At 38.0% G+C, this 20,844-nt stretch overlaps 1 protein-coding gene across 7 annotated transcripts in view; it reads left to right on the top strand.

Annotated features, from left to right (window-relative positions):
* LOC126365733 (multiple PDZ domain protein) overlaps positions 1–20,844 on the top strand; it is a 2,074,088-nt gene that overhangs the window by 966,099 nt on the left and 1,087,145 nt on the right. For 5 of the 7 annotated variants that reach the window (XM_050008182.1, XM_050008184.1, XM_050008179.1 and 2 more), the window contains 5 exons: positions 6,196–6,216; positions 10,313–10,793; positions 15,959–16,063; positions 16,149–16,274; positions 16,662–16,844. In XM_050008182.1, the coding sequence (XP_049864139.1) occupies positions 6,196–6,216; positions 10,313–10,793; positions 15,959–16,063; positions 16,149–16,274; positions 16,662–16,844 (916 nt within the window). The remainder of the gene's footprint in view (positions 1–6,195; positions 6,217–10,312; positions 10,794–15,958; positions 16,064–16,148; positions 16,275–16,661; positions 16,845–20,844) is intronic. The other 2 variants (XM_050008180.1, XM_050008183.1) reach the window with 1 other exon arrangement.

Here is a 20,844-nt window from a genome sequence, read left to right as displayed (position 1 = left end):
GTCATTTACTCCAAGCGCCTTGTTTCAACTTAGGCCTTTAAATGCTCTGTCCAATATTTCTCATAGTATCATATTTCCCAATTCATTGTCATCTGCTTCCTCTTTCCTTTCTGTAACATTGTAGTCAAGTTTGATTCACTTGTATAGGCCTTCTATATACTCCTTCCACCCTTGCCTTCTTCCTTTGTATTGGTTTGCCACCTGTCTTCTCCTTCTTATGCATGCCTCTACAGCCTTTCATTTGTCAACCATTCCTGCTTAGCCATATTGTAGTATTTCCTTTTGCCTGATTCATTTTTATATTTTCTCATTTCATCAATTAAATTCAGTATCTCCTGTATCACCCAAGGATTTCTAGTAGTCATTGTCTTTTTACTTACTGTTCTCTGCTGCCTTCACTATTTGCTCTCTTGAAGCTTCCCATTCATCTTCTGTTGTAACCCTTTACCCTGCTTCAGTCCAGCATTGCCTAATGTTCCTTTTAAAACTCTCAATGATCTCTCATTCCTTCGGTTTATCCAGGTCCCACCTCCTTAGTTTCCTAACTTTTTGCCATTTTTGGTTCCTGTGTGCATTTCATAACCAATAAATTGTGACCAGAGTCCTCATCCACACCTGTAAATATTCTACAATTTGAAATGTAGTTTCAAAATCTCTTACTATTATAGAATCACTCTGAAGTCTTCCAATATATGGAGTCTCACCAGGTGCACAACCTTCTTCTGTTATTCTTAAATCAAGTACCAGTGATGATTACAGATAATGCTCAGTCCAAAATTCAACCAGGTGCGCCTCTTTCAGTACTTTTCCCCAGACCATGTTCTCCAACAATTTTTCCTTCTCTTCCTTTTCCTACTGTTAAATTCCAGACACCCATAATTAAATTTTCATCTGTCTTAACTGTTTGCATAATTTCCTTTTTCTCATTATCAATTCTCTCAAACTCTTCTTCATCTGCACAATTATTTGGCATATAAACTTGTACTACTGTGGTTACTGTTGGCTTTACGTCCATGTTGTCTATGATAATATGTTTAAAATACTGCTTATGGTAGTTTACCCAAATTCCTATTTCTTAATCTTTATCAGGTTTACTCCTGCATTACCCCTGTTAATTTTTTTTGTTGGTAACTCTGTACTGACCTGACCAGAGGTCATGTTCTTCCTGCCATCAGACATCACTAATTCCCACTATGTCTACCATCAGCTTATCCATTTCATATTTTAAATTCACTAAGATACCCTCCCAGATAAGGGATCTAATGTTCCACACTGTGACCTGAAGAATGCCAGTCATATTTTTCGTAATGGTAGCACCTCCTGAGTTGTCCACACCCAGAGATCTGAATGGGGGACTATTTTACTTCCAGAACATTTTGAACATTAGAATGCCATCATCATTAGACCACACAGTAGAGTCACATGCTCCTGTTTACAGTATCAGCACTGCAATGCCATGTTGGCTAATGTTACAAGGCCAGATGAGTCAATAATCCAAACTGATGCCCCTGCTACTACTGGTAAGGCTACTGATCAATTTGTAATCTGTGGGTTAGTCTGGCACTTCCGCAGGTACTCCTCCGTTGTGGTTGCACCTATGATAGAATTATCTGTGTTGTTGAGGCTTGCAACCTACCCAGATTGGAAAGGCACATGGTAACAGCATCTATATTCCAACTGTAACATAGCTATTAGATCATGATATTATGAGAAGAAAAGTTGTTACTCACCATGTAGTGGAGATGCTGAGTCGCAGACAGGCACAACAAAAAGACTCACAATTACACCTTTCAGCCACTAAGGCCTTCGTCAACAATAGACACACAAATGTGTTTGCACACACACTCACACAAACACAACTCACACACATGGCCGCAGTCTCAGGTAACTGAAACCACACTACTAGATCATGAGATGTTTAAGCATATAATGCCTCCCTTTCACCTGTATGGTCCATTGTCAAATGATGTGCTGAATAGTATAACTTGAATTTATGAGGAAGTATGGCAGGTATAATTTGAATACTTCTTTAAAAGTGTGAATGGCATGCATCACTGATTTACTTTACATCTGAGGCAATTTTTAACCAAATGTTCGTTAATTTGTAGAAACAGAGCCAATACTCTTTCATTCCTACAGATTATTTGGCTCTAACTTGTATAAGACTCAGTTTATCTGCAGTGCCAACTAGCTCTGCAGATGACGAAGAAATTGAAGAAATGTATGATGAAATAAAAGAAATTATTCAGATAGTGAAGGGTGACGAAAATTTAATAGTCATGGGTGACTGGAATTTGGTAGTAGGAAAAGGGAGAGAAGGAAACGTAGAAGGTGAATATGGACTGGGGAAGAGAAATGAAAGAGGAAGCCGCCTGGTAGAATTTTGCACAGAGCACAACGTAATCATAGCTAACACTGGGTTCAAGAATCATAAAAGAAGGTTGTATTCATGGAAGAAGCCTGGAGATACTAAAAGGTATCAGATAGATTATATACTGGTAAGACAGAGATTTAGGAACCAGGTTTTAAATTGTAAGACATTTCCAGGGGCAGATGTGGACTCTGACCACAATCTATTGGTTATGACCTGTAGATTAAAACTGAAGAAACTGCAAAAAGGTGGGAATTTAAGGAGATGGGACCTGGATGAACTGAGAGAACCAGAGGTTGTACAGAGTTTCAGGGAGAGCATAAGGGAACAATTGACAGGAATGGGGGAAAGAAATACAGTAGAAGAAGAATGGGTAGCTTTGAGGGATGAGGTAGTGAAGGCAGCAGAGGATCAAGTAGGTAAAAAGATGAGGGCTAGTAGAAATCCTTGGGTAACAGAAGAAATATTGAATTTAATTGATGAAAGGACAAAATATAAAAATGCAGTAAATGAAGCAGGCAAAAAGGAATACAAACGTCTCAAAAATGAGATCGACAGGAAGTGCAAAATGGCTAAGCAGGGATTGCTAGAGGACAAATGTAAGGATGTAGAGGCTTATCTCACTAGGGGTAAGATAGGTACTGCCTACAGGAAAATTAAAGAGACCTTTGGAGATAAGAGAACCACTTGTATGAACATAAAGAGCTCAGATGGAAACCCAGTTCTAAGCAAAGAAGGGAAAGCAGAAAGGTGGAAGGAGTATATAGAGGGTCTATACAAGGGCCATGTACTTGAGGACAATATTATGGAAATGGATGAGGATGAGATGGGAGATGCGATACTGCGTGAAGAGTTTGACAGAGCATTGAATGACCTGAGTCGAAACAAGGCCCCCCGAAGTAGACAACATTCCATTGGAACTACTGACTGCCTTGGGAGAGCCAGTCCTGACAAAACTCTACCATCTGGTGAGCAAGATGTATGAAACAGGCGAAATACCCTCAGACTTCAAGAAGAACATAATAATTCCAATCCCAAAGAAAGCAGGTGTTGACAGATGTGAAAATTACCGAACTATCAGTCTAATAAGCCACAGCTGCAAAATATTAACACGAATTCTTTACAGACGAATGGAAAAACTAGTAGAACCCGACCTCTGGGAAGATCAGTTTGGATTCCGTAGAAATACTGGAACACTTGAGGCAATACTGACCTTACGACTTATCTTAGAAGAAAGATTAAGGAAAGGCAAACCTACATTTCTAGCATTTGTAGACTTAGACAAAGCTTTTGACAATGTAGATTGGAATACTCTCTTTCAAATTCTAAAGGTGGCAGGGGTAAAATACAGGGAGCAAAAGGCTATTTACAATTTGTACAGAAACCAGATGCCAGTTATAAGAGTCGAGAGACATGAAAGGGAAGCAGTGGTTGGGAAGGGAATGAGACAGGGTTATAGCCTGTCCCCGATGTTATTCAATCTGTATATTGAGCAAGCAGTAAAGGAAACAAAAGAGAAATTCGGAGTAGGTATTAAAATCCAGGGAGAAGAAATTAAAACTTTGAGGTTCGCTGATGACATTGTAATTCTCTCAGAGACAGCAAAGGACTTGGAAGAGCAGTTGAACAGAATGGACAGTGCCTTGAAAGGAGGATATAAGATGAACATCAACAAAAGCAAAATGAGGATAATGGAATGTAGTCAAATTAAGCTTAAAGTAGTAAAGGAGTTTTGCTATTTGGGGAGCAAAATAACTGATGATGGTCAAAGTAGAGAGGATATAAAATGTAGATTGGCAATGGCAAGGAAAGCATTTCTGAAGAAGAGAAATTGTTAACGTCGAGTATAGATTTAAGTGTCAGGAAGTCATTTCTGAAAGTATTTGTATGGAGTGTAGCCATGTATGGAAGTAAAACATGGACAATAAATAGTTTGGACAAGAAGAGAATAAAGCTTTTGAAATGTGGTGCTACAGAAGAATGCTGAAGATTAGATGGGTACATCACATAACTAATGAGGAGGTATTGATTAGGATTTCTGGAGAAGAGAAGTTTGTAGCACAACTTGACGAGAAGAAGGGATCGGTTGGTAGGACATGTTCTGAGGCATCAAGGGACTACCAATTTAATATTGGAGGGCAGCGTGGAGGGTAAAAATCGTAGAGGGAGACCAAGAGATGAATACACTAAGCAGATTCAGAAGGATGTAGGTTGCAGTAGGTACTGGGAGATGAAGAGGCTTGCACAGGATAGAGTGCCATGGAGAGCTGCATCGAACCAGTCTCAGGACTGAAGACCACAACAACAACAATATCTGCAGTGAAAAGAACACTATTTTCAAACCAGCGGTTCATTTTTGCATTGCTTTCATCACTTGCACATAACAGCTTAATGCTATTGATAGCAATGTTACAGGTTCATAATAGGCTATAGTTTGCACAGGTTATAGTGCACACTATTTGTAAGAGCAGAATAATTAAACTGATTTGTAATATGGTTGCATCTAGTTTGGTACAGATGGGGAGTATCTATACTATGCGTTGCTGAAGTACTGCAGTAATTAAATGAAGTAAGTAATGACAGAACAGCAGCTTTTTAAAGCCAAGCCTATTGAAAGTTTCTTACTTACTTGAATGTTTAAGATGTGCATGATAAGGATGAGGATGGCATATGCAACCCATAGAAGAAATACAAGTGTAGGGCAAGTAGCTGTGGTACAATGCTGTAGGACTTCTAGGTGAAACACCAGCAATTAATATTACTATTCCTTTCTTCATTTTGTGGCTGATGGATACAGTGGTTGGATAATTCCTGTAGTTTTGTTCTTTTCTGTTTATGCTACTGTACAAGAACAGACTATTTCAAAGTATGTCAGATTTAATGGTTGCCCTTTTCTCAGAGGATCTGTGATCTTATTCACAAAGTCAATTAAAACTAATGTTCTTTATTTATGTTTTAAATCAACATAATGGGACTGATAATCTGTGAACACATCAAGAAGGCAAAAATTAATGCAGAAAAGTTACTGACATGATGTGTTTGTTTTTAGAAATAATATAAATGTAATTATAATACTGTTAAAAATAATATAAACAGTTATGAAGTAAACAAAAATGTTTTAAATTCTGTTGGACGTGATATGGAAATAATTTATTGCTAGTGATCTGTGAAATCAGCTTGCACTACACATAGAGCAATTCCTCGATATTAATTTCATTATGCAGACATGTAGTCACTAAAGACCAAAGTTTCACTCTCTGAACCAGTTAATAACTAATGCTCACTAGAATTTATATTGCACAATGTATGTATTGCCAGGAATAACCAGAATTGTTGGTGTAATTAAACATGGGTATGTTTCACAGTTCCAAATAGCTCACATAATAACTTAAGATATTCTACAATTATATCTACGGGGTACATAGATTCTGATTAAAAGTTTGAAAATTGTTACTATATCTCTTAACATGATAGTTTAAAAAGTGCACAGTAGTATGGTATTTCTGCCTAAAGTGGTGATAGATTGCATTATCTGTGATAGACTGATTATAATCGATAGTCCTCCATATAATTACAGGTTTTCCTTCTGTTTCAAAATGTTGTATTGTGACATTAAAGTAGGCTTGATGTATTCATACATTTGTGCTTATTACAATTCACAAAAGTCTGTTGTGCCCAATAGATGCCTCACTATTCACTCTCACTTCATAGATTTGCCTAGTGTATTTCACATGCAACTAATCACAATGTTATCACACATGCTCTCTCTTTCTGGCTATGCTGTAAAAACTATGCTTTATTTCCTGCATCCTTTGTACTACCAGGATATTTCCTGACTACTATCGGTAAGTAGGCTTCACATTAGTGTGCAAGCTTCATTTCACAGCATTTAACATTGTCACTTATCTTTACAATAGTTAAACAAATTATGTGAACATATATCATAAACCTGAACTATCATATAGATTAAATAAGCATGCTGGTAAAATGCACAACATGCAGTGATTATCTGAAAAAAATATATATGTATAAATGTTTCAAAATTATCTAGTAACACTTGCAACAAAAAGTCCAAAAACTGACAATTTTAAGTATAATATTAATAGGAAGGAGAGTTCTGGCACAAACTATATAATTTATGAGTTACAGAGACTGCTAGCTGAATAGCAGAAGTGTTGAGTCGTTGACATTCACATGCTAAAGAGAACAAAAACTTTGCTGACTTTTGGAAGAAATCGTGGGACAAGTAGGAGTAAAAATATACAGGCAAAAACAAAATGAATGTGTGTCACACTCTCTCTCTCTCTCTCTCTCTCTCTCTCTCTCTCTCTCTCTCTCTCTCTCTCTCTCTCTCCCTCTCTGCACGCATTAGGTACTATGAGGTACTATGTTGTGCTGGCTGGACATGGACAATGCCATAATGCCATGATTGCAGTTCGGTATGTGGATGGTTGTGGGGGTTGTGTCTGGTAGGGTGGTTAGACAGAGAAAGAGGCAGGAAGTGTGACAAAGTATTGGGAATGAGTAACTAGTGGTTCAGATGTAGGCAGCAGGTTTTCAGGCTAGAAATGCAGGACAGAGAGATGGCAAGTGCATGGGCTAGGCATATGGCACACAGGTGCTGAAGCTAGTATGGTTCAGCACACCAAGAAGATGATGTGGAGGCATGGATTGGGAGAGGGTGACAGGGCAGAGGAAGGGGAAGTGTTGGGGAGGTGAAAGATGTGTAGGATGATGGGGATGGTGGGGAGAATCTTGGATAGGATGTTCTTCATTTCCTGGCAAAATATATGAACCAGTTGCCAGAGCTTTGATTATCTATCATCGTGCCCAGAAATGAGGGAGACCCTACCCAAAATCTTCCCCATTCTCTCCATCCTCCCGCACATTCTTCACTTACATAATCCTCGTGGCCTCAATCTCTGCTAATCCAATGCCCCTCCCCCTCCCCCCCTCCATGCACATACACTCTTGCTCATAGAAGGATTTCTTTCTATGGCTGCTAAAGTTTTCATTCTCTTTTTGCATGTAGAAGGCTCAGCACTTCTGTTGTTGAGTGATCTCCTTTACTCCTAATTAACTATAATATTAATAGCTTTGTAATTTCAAAGTCTAAAATGGAAATCCAGAATGAAAAAAATCATACAGTAAAGTACATACTAAAAGTAATGGCTTATTTAAAGAAAAATGGTATGCTTTTGTGGACAAACAGTTGTTTCTTAATTCAGTGTGCAGAGAAGGATGAATAGAAGAAAGTCTGGCAACGAAGTGAAAGAAAGATGTGGGACTGATCTTTAAATAAGTTAAATACAGTATAATTTGCACTTGAATGGAAAATAAATTTTGGTAAGCCAAAACAAAAACAAAAGGTTGCAGGTTTTGGTAGTGTGTTGTAGAATTAGGAATAATGTGAATGGGCTCAGAGTAAAAGAGGAATAGAGGTATGTGACTGGCATGGAAAATATACTAGTATATAAGGAAATAAAAGCATATAATTATTTTTGTTATTTGGGAGAAAATATAAGATAGTTTAGTTGTAAGGAAGGAAAAATGTGACTGTGTGACCAGTACTTCAAGAAGAAGGGATGGAGGACAATAACTTAAAGAAAAATTCTTGGAATACAGGGTGTTGAGAGAGACATGTGTGGAGATCAAGTTGTGATGCCTACAAATTGTAAATATTTTGAATGAACTGGATGTAAAATGTGTTGCTATAAACCTACTGTTGTACCACAAAATAATTCCTAGTATTGTAGTGTGCTGTGTACACCAGTTCACTCATAGTATCCAAACAAATGAGGAAATTTAAAAAGTGTTTTAAGCATTGTAAAGCCCTTGACAATTCAAGTGGCAGTGAAGTTGTACGAAAGTGACGTAGGTAAGAAAAGTAGATAAACTTCTTTCAGATTCCATGTTCTCATTTTCAGCTTTCTGTTCTCCCACTCCTTTTCACTTCTATAGTCACCACCCCTTAACTTCTTGCTAAGTGTCTGTAACTCATTATGTCCTCCACTCTTTGTCTATATTCCCCCCTGTTCCATTGTTCATTTATCATTATTTATTTTTACTATTAATTTACCTCTTAGTATTTCAATTTTTCTCACTTCATTGTTATGTTACATTACATTAGCCATATCACTATCCCATTCATCTATATGTGGAAAGAAGCAAAGTGGGTATATTGTATTTAACTACAATAGAATGAAATTAGTTAACATTAGAAGTATTGTTGTAGTAAATGCTAATATTAATTACCATAAACCTTAAACAATAAGTTTTATGAGTTTCTGTGAAGAATTTTTTAGTGGAGTTGTATTCTTTAATCTGTTCTTCAACTTCATCGTGTTACCAATAAGATACTTGTTATGTTCTGGCAGTTTGCCGAACACATACATTTGACTTCTTTCTGTACTAATATACTTTCTGTGCCCTTGAAGTCTTTGTAGAGGTTGTTTTGGGCCCCAATATTATACAGTATTCATGATTTTCACTGTTCTTTAAGAAAAGAGAAATATTGGTAATGACTAAGTATGTGAATAAAGGTATGTACTGTGAAACAGTTGTCAAAATTCCAAGTTTTTTGGGGAGGAATTCGCAAGATGTTCAATGATTGACACCAGGTGTAATTCTTAAACCCACTCCTGTATTCTGACAACTGTAATTTGAGATGCTCCTCCCTCCCTCAACTCCCCAAAATCCATAATTCACTAGTGAATGGAAATATACATGTTTTCATTTTTAAAACTTATAACAAAAATTATTCATTCAAACCTGCAAATGCAGCCAAAATAATTTATTAATTAATTGTAGTATATGAGTGTTTCTAATCAAGATTCTGATCTCTATGTCGCCTCAAAAACTTAAAAATATATTTTTCTAACAGTGGAAAATCCAGGCTGGAATAATGACAATGTTAAGAAAAAGGCAGATTGCTCCTAATCTTCATTTTAATTTAATTTATTTATTTTAGCAGAGACGTTGAGTTGCAGACAGGCACAACAAAATGACTACTAAACACATAAGCTTTCACCAAGAAGGCCTTCTTCTGAAATAGACAGCATACACACTCAAACACCTGATTTGGAATAAGGAAGTTTCAGAAAAAGCAAAACTCCTTATGTATAAGAATTATTACTTCCCTATTGTCACCAGTGGTGGAGAAACATGGACAATGATAGAAAGGGACTGGAGCAGACTGCAACCAGGGGAAATGAAATTTCTCAGAGCAGTTAAGCGAAAAACAAGAATGGACAAGTAAGGAATGTAGAGATTAGAAAGGACCTTAAACAAGAAAGTATGAGAGAAGAAATTGAAAAAAGGAGATTAAGATGGTATGGGCATGTTAAGAGGATGCATGGGCAGAGACTCCCCAAAATTAAGGAAGAACTAAAGATGGATGAAAGACCTAGAGGGCACCCAAAAACACGGTGGAAAATGGGAGTGAGAATATCTGGGGAAAGGAGAGGTGTGACCTGGCAGCAATTGGAGGAAGAAAACTGGTGGGAGGAGTGAGCCAAATGGAGAGGACTTGTCAGCACCCAGACGCGGCAGTAGGTGGAGCGGGATCCGGATATAGATAGATAGATAGATAGATTTAAAGCGTGAGAAACTCAACAAGAAGCACTGAACTGAAGTTATTGAGTCTTCTATAAATTTAACGATTATCCATTTTCATTGAACTATCTGCCAAATGTTTTCAGATACTTCATTAGCTGCATTTTCAATTAGATGGCTGACATAACTTTTTATTCATGTGTCCTCTTTTGTCTCTTTTTTTATTATTCTTTTTCCCTCTTGTGATTTTTATGTAATTATATTAATGCATATTCCACCTCGTGTATTGATGTCCTTGCCTTGTGTAATTGTATTGGTACATCATTGTTGGTTGTTCTGATATCGTAACTCAAGAAGTTATTGTTAGTAATAGTTCTTCCCTTGCAGCTCGCCGTATATACAGAAAGCAGCAGACGCCCTTGAAGTGCAAAGTGGACTTCTCAAACCTCAACAGACTAAAAAGGCAGAAAGTCCTGTGAGCACAACAGTGACTCGTATTGTGAGTGAATCAGAGTACTCTTCTTGTGTTGAATTATCACCTTTGCTTGAACGTTGTGAACAGTCAGCAACAGACTTTTGTAATAAAGCTGTGGACCCTACGATACCAATAAGTGCCAGTGCAGATAGTGTTTGTAGTTTGAATAGACAGAAAAGAGACTCGTGTGAGCAGGAGAGTTTGCCTAATAGTGCAACAATTAGTCCATCAGTCAGCATGACTGTGACGACACAGGTGCCTTCTGCATCAGCCGTGGAGCGTGGTGCCTCGTCTCCATCAGTGCTTTTGGCAAAGCACTGGGGACCAGAGAGGTCTGTTGAAGTACTGCGGGAGCCTAACTGCAGTCTTGGTATCAGTATTGTTGGTGGAAAGGTAAGCATACAAATTTTAAGCCTATTTATTAATTTATTGTGTCACTATTTGCTTTTTGTTGTTCTCAGTATACACAGCATACAATATTATAAATAAATTCTTAATTTACAGTAATTGTCTACAGATTTTAATAAGAATCAGGTCCAGATCATGCTTCCTCCAATCCCCCTTCCTCTTAATATTTGAGATATTCACTGAACTCTGAGAAAGAATACAGGGTGTTTCGATTAGAATATACATATTTCGAATGCATATATTTAATAAACTTTAAGACATATGAATATGAAACTTTATTTACATATATATAAAAGACAAAGATGCTGTAGCTTACCAAATGAGAAAGTGTTGGTATGTTGATAGGTACAATAAAAACACAGAAACACACACACACAAATTTCAAGCTTTCACAACCCAAGTTGCTTCATCAGGAAAGAGGGAAGGAGAGGGAAAGATGAAAGGAAATACAAGGTTCATCCCTATGAAATCCCCAAACCACCTGCCCTACCCTCTGGCTCCTACCCTTGTAACCGTTCCAGTGTAAAACCTTTCTCATGCACCCTCCCACCACCACCTACTCCATTCCTATAACCCGGAAGGTGTACACAGTCAAAGGCAGAGCCACGTGTGAAAGCACACACGTGATTTACCAACTGACATGCCCACACTGTGAAGCCTTCTATGTGGGAATAACCAGCAAGAAACTGTCCATTTGCATGAATGGACACAGGTAGACAGTGTTGGTTGGTAATGAGGATCACCCTGTGGCTAAACATGCTTTCGTGCATGGCTAGCACATCTTGGCACCAGGTTATCTCGATACTGCTCACTGACACCAACCTATCAGAACTCCGGAGCTGGGAACTTGCCCTTCAATACATTGTCTCTTCCCGTTACCCCTTGTACCTCACCTGTCATTCAATAACATCTTTGCGTCTGTACTTCTACATCTACATCTACATCCATACTCCGTAAGCCACCTGACGGTGTGTAGCGGAGGGTACCCTGAGTATCACCATCGGTTCTCCCTTCTATTCCAGTCTCGTATTGTTCATGAAAAGAAGGATTGTCGGTATGCTTCTGTGTGGGATCTAATCTCTCTGATTTTATCCTCATGGTCTCATCACGAGATATACATAGGAGGGAGCAATATACTGCTTGACTCTTCAGTGAAGGTATGTTCTCAAAACTTTAACAAAAGCCCGTACCGAGCTACTGAGCATCTCTCCCGCAGAGTCTTCCACTGGAGTTTATCTATCATCTCTGTAATGCTTTTGCGATTACTAAATGATCCTGTAATGAAGTGCGCTGCTCTCCTTTGGATCTTCTCTCTCTCTTCTATAAACCCTATCTGGTATGGATCCCACACTGCTGAGCAGTATTCAAGCAGTGGGTGAACAAGCGTACTGTAACCTACTTCCTTTGTTTTCGGATTGCATTTCCTTAGAATTCTTCCAATGAATCTCAGTCTGGCATCTGCTTTACCGACGATCAACATTATATGATCATTCCATTTTAAATCACTCCTAATGCGTACTCCCAGATAATTTATGGAATTAACTGCTCCAGTTGCTGACCTGCTATTTTGTAGCTAAATGATAAGGGATCTATCTTTCTATGTATTTGCAGCATATTACACCTGTCTACATTGAGATTGAATTGCCATTCCCTGCACCATGCGTCAATTCGCTGCAGATCGTCCTGTATTTCAGTACAATTTTCCGTTGTTACAACCTCTTGATACACCACAGCATCATCTACCAAAAGCCTCAGTGAACTTCCAATGTCATCCACAAGGTCATTTATGTTTATTGTGAATAGCAACGGTCTTATGACACTCCCCTGCAGCACACCTGAAATCACTCTTACTTCCTTACTTCGGAAGACTTCTCTCCATTGAGAATGACATGCTGTGTTCTGTTATCTAGGAACTCTTCAATCCAATCATGCAATTGGTCTGATAGTCCACATGCTCTTACTTTGCTCATTAAATGACTGTGGGGAACTGTGTTAAAGGCCTTGTGGAAGTCAAGAAACACGGCATATACCTGTGAACCGGGGTCTATGGCCCTTTGAGTCTCGTGGATGAATAGTGCGAGCTGGGTTTCACACGATCGTCTTTCTTGAAACCCATGCTGATACCCACAGAGTAGATTTCTAGTCTCCAGAAAAGTCATTATACTCTAACATAATACGTGTTCCAAAATTCTACAACTGATCGACGTTACAGATATAGGTGTATAGTTCTGCACATCTGTTCGACATCCCTTCTTGAAAACGGTGATGTCCTGTGCCCTTTTCCAATCCTTTGGAACGCTACACTCTTCTAGAGACCTGCGGTACATCGCTGCAAGAAGGGAGGCAAGTTCCTTCGCGTACTCTGTGTAAAATCGAACTGGTATCCCATCAGGTACAGCGACCTTTCCTGTTTTGCGCGATTTTAATTGTTTCTCTATCCCTCTGTCATCTATTTCGATATCTATCATTTTTTCATCTGTGCGACAATCTAGAGAAGGAACTACAGTGCAGTCTTCCTCTGTGAAACAGCTTTGGAAAAAGACATTTCGGCCTTTAGTCTGTCATCCTCTGTTTCAGTACCATTTTGGTCACAGAGTGTCTGGACGTTTTGTTTTGATCCACCTACTGCTTTGACATAAGACCAAAATTTCTTAGGATTTTCTACTAATTTTTGTTTGTCTGCAAGGCTTTGGCTATGTTTATGTTTGCTGTGAAGTTCTCTTTGCTTCCACAGCTGTTTTCTAACTCGGTTGTTGTACCACAGTGGCTCTTTTCCATCTCTTACGCTCTTGCTTGGCACATACTTATCTAACGCATATTGTACAATGGTTTTGAACTTTGTCCACTGATCCTCAACACTATCTGTACTTGAGACCAGACTTTTGTGTTGAGCCGTCAGGTACTCTGTAATCTGCTTTTTGTCACTTTTGCTAAACAGAAAAATCTGCCTACCTTTTTTAATATTTCTATTTACGGCTGAAATCATCAATGCAGTAACTGCTTTATGATCGCTGATTCCCTGTTCTGCATTAACTGTTTCAAATAGTTCGGGTCTGTTAGTCACCAGAAGGTGTAATATGTTATCGCCGCCTTGACTGACATCTCTGCCCACCCTCTTTGCATTTACAAATGTCTGCCTGTGTCTGTATATGTGTGGATGGTAATGTGTGTGTGCATGTGTATACCTGTCCTTTTTTCCCCCTAAGGTAAGTCTTTCTGCTCCCGGGATTGGAATGACTCCTTACCCCCTCTCTTAAAAACCACATCCTTTTGTCTTTCCCTCTCCTCCCCTCTTTCCTGATGAAGCAACCTTGGGTTGCGAAAGCTTGAAATTTGTGTGTGTGTTTGTGTGTTTTTTGTTGTGCCTATTAACATACCAACACTTATTAAATTTTTCTTCTTTTAAGGTTGGTTCTTTGATGGTCTTGTTCCTTCCTACATGCAATCTGTTTTTCACCACGAGTAGACTCTGATCACGCCATGTGTTGGCAGAGTTTAAATTCTAACATCTAGCACTGACTGAGGATGGATTTTCCTCTTTGTAACAATGCAATCTTTTATAGAATTATGATCTCTTGTGTTCTGAAAAATATTTTTGTACTGCTCTTTGTGGTCATAGAAGACAGTATTTATTCTCAGTTAATTGCTTGAGCGTCAGTTGATTGTAATCTCACCATTATCGTATAGAAAATCTTCATTGAATCATTGTTTAACCCCATGGATGGACACTATTTTCAGTATGAGCATAAAATTATGACTGCAAGTTTGTTTGGAGGTATCATATTGATAACTTCTTGTAACTGCTCATAGGAAGCCTCTCTTTCTGTTGTAAGCTTACAATCATCAGGGCTGTACATGGAGATAATGCTCAGTTCATGATGAGCCAGTTTCAGTTTTAGTTAAACTGTTCTCTCAAAGACGTATTGGCACAGCTCAATAACATCTTTGTATTTCATGTGGATAAATATCCCTACTTCTGCTTCAACTCTTGGTTCCTTCTTGACTCCACTATAAATGAGCAGGTACTAGTCATATTATTTCTGCCATTTGACCCTTTATTAAGTCTCTTGGATACTATGTATTGAGGTTTCATGATGTTTCAGTTCTTCTATAGGCTCTTGATTATTTTTTTTATTAAAGGATGTTATGTTCTATGATCTATTTCTCAGAATATTTTTATTTTTTCATCTCTTAGACCTGTTCCTAGTGTTGGTCATCATATTTGTAGTTTGTCCTTTCCAAGGTACAGTACTGGTACTCTGAGCAGTGAAATTACACCTCCAGGAGGTCATTGGCCTGGCTGTTGGTGGATTTGTTCTCAAAATTTGTTTCAAATAAATGTGTACAACTACTTATTTCCATTTACAGATATTTAAGTGACCACTTACTTCTATACAAGAATGTTATATAATGTAAGGGGACAAAATAGTTCATCAGAAATGATTTCTTCTATAAGGTAGTGTCAGTTTTCCCAAATTCTTGAACCCATGCATGCATATAAATGTGTGTTTGTGTTTGTGTATGCGTGCATGCGTGTACGCACCCACATAGTAAGGTAGTGTCATTTGTGTTGTTACATATGCCTCTGTGCCACACAGCAGTCATTTCAGGTGAGTGGTTATCTTTCCTTCCTTTTGTTTATTGTGTCCTTGTTTCCATCCTGAAGTTTTTGTAATTGTAATACATTTACCAGTGGTGAATACCATGTGGTCTCATGTTCTTTTCATTTACCTATGATATCACATGTCTCATTTCACAATTCAATTTGTTTAAACATGTCAAACAATCAGTGCATTAAGAAAATCATTAATGACTCAAATGACCTAGCACTCAGCATCAACTATGATGGATGTTCAAGCAGCTCACTCTGCATTGGTCTGCAAAGGTATTAGTATCTAAATGTGCTTCATGACTTACTATTTTGAGCTTCATAAAATAAAGTGCAATATTTTGATTCATACTACTACTACTACTACTACTACTACTACTACTACTACTACTACCCTCAATAAATACAGTAATTTTAGTAGTATAGTATTAGTAAACATGTTAAAAATAGAAAAGCTGTGTCAGCCATATATGTGGAATTATTTTATTTGGGGAGGCTTTGGCTTAGTTCTGGTGGAGTAAAATTCTGCTTTTACCTGCAGGTTGATTTATACAATGCAGGGCCAGACAGTGGGTCTGCCATCTCAGGTATCTTCATAAAAAATGTGCTGCCACAAAGTCCAGCTGGTCGCACAGGTGAACTTAAGGTACGTCTTCCTCAGTGTGAAAAAGTCATATGAGAGCTGAGTGATTTTCTCCCTTGTTTTATTGTATTTACTTAATTTTTTGTAGACTGGAGACAGAATTCTGGAAGTGGATGGCATTGACTTACGCCATGCAAGCCATGAAAGAGCTGTTGAGGTGATCCGAAGTGCGGGTAACCCAGTCTGCTTTCTCGTGCAGTCCCTGATACAGTGGGTGAGTGTTTTGGAAGTTTACGTATTAGAACAGGAAAGGTACAAGTATTTAAAATAGACCAAATGTAATTTGAGACTGTAAGAATTATTAGCCTACATTGCTAAGCTCTTTAGAGAGCAAAAGCATAGGAAGTTTTTCATATTGTCTATTTAAGTCATAGATTATATCTTATATTGAATTTCAATATGAATGAAGCTTCAAAGAGTCATAGCGTTTCTGGGATGAGATAGTGAGGTGGTCCACATGAGTTGCACATATTAAAGTGGTTACCATGTGGAAAATAGACAGTGCCACTTTCATATGTCATAAGTTATAGATACTTAATTACTAAGAATATGAGAACAGTAAGGTGTAGCGTGAGTGGACGTCCCGCGTGCCTCATTCCAGAGCGTGGACGGAGAAGTTGAGAGTCATTCGACTGAAGTTGCGCCCACATCCTCCTCTGCAGGAGCAGTTGGTGGGTCAACCCGCAGGAGGGCACCCGCACCCCCCTCCCCCACCGGACAGCTGCTAAAGAGTGCCCCCCCTCAAGTCCCACAGGCCAGGACTCCTACACCAGAAGTTATACAGGTGTGTCATAAAAATTTGAACTTCTTATTGCTGTTGTTGTTGTTGTTGTTGTTGTTGTTGTTGTTGTTATCATCATTACTATTTATTTTTCTTCAGCCATGCTCTTCATGTTCTACAGTGCAATTAATTTTTCAATAAAATGTAATCATCTGTATTTACCCTGTGCCACTGTGTAGCATATGAGTGTAAATGCCAGAGTTCTGTCATATATTCCAGTTCTTGAAGCACAGTTCAGAAATGATATTTGGCTTTGGAACTGTCCATCATCTAAATTAATAAGAAATGACAATTCTTCTATGTTAGTTCTCTTTCTAGGGTTGACAAAAATGCTTTGAACATGAACAAAGACAAATAAACATAACTACGTTTATAAGAAGATTTATGTCATACAAATGTTAGGAAAAAATTAAAATATGACCTTTCAGAGCAGAGTGCCTCATATTCTGAAATTGAGATGGAAAATTGGGAAAATAAGATGATAGTAAAGTGAAAACTAAGTCATGTGTCGGCTTAAGCTTCAGATTAAGAAAATCCAACTTTGAAAACTCAAATTTTGATACTTACCTCAGTAATTCCCTCAACTTTTGCCGTATTTGTAACAGCATTAGTATATATATTCTTTGTCATCTTTTAACTAAATTTACATTATTTGTGTAACTTCTCGCTCTGTACCTATATTTTAGTTCCCCTTTTATCAGAATGGTGCCAAAACTGTGTGGTTTCATTCTGATTCTATGGTTACTGCAACATATTTAAAGTGCGTGCTATACACAGTGCAATGATTATGAAGTTGACAAAAGTCATGGGATACCTTCTAAAATAGTGGCAGACCTCCTTTTGCTGGTCACAGTGCAGAACCTTGGTCTGGCATGTACTAAAAAAGTCGTTAGAAGTCCTCTGCAGAAGTATTGAGCCATGCTGCCTCTATAGCCTTCCATAATTGCGAAAGTGCTGCTGGTGCAGGATTTTGGGCACAAAGTGACCTCTCAGTTATGTCCTATGATTGTTCAACAAGGTTCATGACAGGCAATATGGATGGCCACAACTTTCACTTGAACTGGCCAGAATATTCAGTTGCAAACAATTGTGGCTCAGTGACATGGCACATCATTGTTTGGGAACATGGCTGCAAATGGTCACCAAGTACCTGAACAAAACCATTTACAGTCAATGATTGGTTCATTTGGACCAGAGAACACATTGCATTCCATGCAAACACAGTCAGTATGATTATGAAGCCACCACCAGCTTGCACAGTGCCTCTTTGATGACTTGGGCCCATGGCTTCATGGGATCTGTGCCACACTCAAACCCTACCATCAGCTCTTACCAACTGAATTCAGGACTTGTCTGACCAGGCCACAGTTTTCCAGTCAAGTGTGGTACAACTGATATGGTCATGAGCCCAGGATGGCCATACAGGCAATGTCATGCTGCTAGCAAAGGCACTCACATCAATTGTCTGCTAACACAGTCTGTTAACACACATTTCTCTGTACTGTCTTACTGGATGCATTCATCATATGTCCCACATTGATTTCTATGGTTATTTCACACAGTGTTGCTTAGAATTCTACGCAAATGCTGCTGCTCAAAGTCATTAAGTGGAAGTGTCGGTCACTGCATTGTCCGCGGTAAGAGGTAATGCTTGAAATTTGGTATTCTTGGTGTACTCTCAACACAGTGAATCTCAGAATATTGAATTCCTGAATGATTTCCAAATTGGAATGTCCCATGCATCTAGCTCCAACTATCATTTCGCAGTCAGAGTCTGTTAATTACTGTTCTGAGGCCATAATCACATTGGAAATCTTTTCGCATGAATCACCTGAGTACAAATGACAGCTCTGTCAATGCACTGTCCTTTTATATCTTGCGTGTACAATACCACCACCTTCTGTATATGTGCATATCGCATATGACTATCCCATGACTTTTGTCACATCAGTGTATTTTGGTATTGATAACAATCATATTAAGTGTGTGATGAATGAAATTTTCACATTCTTATGTACATGAACTCTAAATTTTACTCCATGTACAAAAAGCTCAGTTATAAACTATGCTGTTGGCTTAATTTTGTAAAATAATTACTTGAATTTTATTGCAAATAATTTTAATACATTAGCTTAACTGACTGCTCAGTTTATTACTGACAGTGGATATAATGTTGGAGGTTCACGTGCTGGTTAGCGTTGAGAGTTTTCCATGATAGTTGACTCTCACCGCTAATAAGACTTTGCAAAAATACCTGACTTCGATGTCTTCCCACAACTGGATGACTGAGCTGATTCAAAGATTAGAAAAGGGTGCATTCCCGTCTACCATCTCCTAGCAAACCCATGTGGTGGTCAAACTAGCCTCTAAATTGGTGTTGCAGTCATTTACTGTCTTACAGGATGTTTTCTCTATTCACTTTGTGTTTCATACATTGTAATTTTAATGGAATAAACAGTACATTCATCATCACAGTTTGGGGCATTGAAATATTGGAAATAATCAGTTTCTGAAGAGGCCAACCACATGATGTAGATGTTAATGTTGTGATGATATGGGCTACCGTGAATAAAATTATGCAGTAGTCCACTTTACACGATATTTTCTCAAAATTAAGAAAACTCTGAAAGGCTTCTTTACGCCACAGTACATTTGGCTAGTCATTACATAAAACTGGGCTTGCAACATCTGAGGAGTCGTGTTTTCAAAATAACAATAGTAGTACTCATATACATTTTACATTTTTAAAGGATTGTTTCTTAAATAACACAGACCAACGATAGAAACACATTTTTGCTGAAAATACTGAACAGTAGGGCATGGTGTAGATTTTCCAATTCCTGAACCACCATATGATTAAAATTCTGCTCCAACAGAAGTATTTTCTGATGTACAATCTGATTCAGATGAACCAGATGATGATGAATTCCATTGTAATACAGAAAGTCTAGAGCTCTAATTGTTTACTCAGGCCAAGCTTAATGATTTCGTTAGGGATCTGGGTTAACAAAAGAAAAAGCCGAATTGCTTGGCTCTAGATTAAAAGACAAGACCTTATTGGCAGTTGAAACCAGCATATACATGTATAGAAAGAGAGAGCAACAATTTTCCAAGTTTTTTCAACAAGAAGATGATTTAGTGTACTGCTCAGACATTCCTGGTCTGATGAATGAGTTTGATATTGAATTAAAAAAGGAATACTGGAGGCTGTTTATTGATTTATCCAAAACTAGTGAAGGAAAACGCTACCAAGGCTGCTGGAACACCAACATGATGGGGGACTACTGTTGGTCACTTCACTGAGAAGTTCAGCAAGTGACTCATCATAGAAAAAGCTATACAAGAAGCTTCAAAGAAAAACAAGAAAGAGTATAAAAACCAATTCCAGCTGACAAGTGAAACATCTGTTAACACATATCATTGTTTTAAGTAACTTACTGTAGATGCAAACCATGCGTATGTTGTAACAAAATGTTTCATTAATTTCCTTGTTTACCGCATAGCATAGGATTGTTATACTGTATAATAAAAAGCATATTGCTGTAAAACTATGGATGATACAAAAAAACTAATGCTAGATTTGGATTCATCTCATAAAAATCTATAAACATCAGCTATCAAAGTGAAAAAAGTTTTTAAAAAATTCGTTGGCCTGTGTAATTAAAAAGACAGTAACTGATTATCTTGGGTTCAATCTTCCTTGCTCCTTCCCTGTAAATTATTGAAATTCCAAATTCAGCAAATCTGGAAGTTGTTAGTATGACTCTGCTTTACTATCATAGTATCAACATTTTTGGTTCTGAGTTTTTTTGAAACCATTCCTCACTCACAGCAGTACCACCACAGAACTTAACAGTAATAATGATGTACCAATAAGAGCCCAATAAATATAACCAAGTCACTTACCTTTTTGGCAAATAATGTCTAAATAAGTGGGGATACAACAGTTCCTCTGTTGACAGTGTCCAGCCATCTGAGTAATTATGAAGGAAGATATTTGAAA

Source organism: Schistocerca gregaria, chromosome 4, assembly GCF_023897955.1.
Source record: "Schistocerca gregaria isolate iqSchGreg1 chromosome 4, iqSchGreg1.2, whole genome shotgun sequence".
Lineage (NCBI taxonomy): Eukaryota > Metazoa > Arthropoda > Insecta > Orthoptera > Acrididae > Schistocerca > Schistocerca gregaria.
Note: the sequence above shows the minus strand (reverse complement) of the source record. Positions and strands in the feature narration are given on the sequence as shown.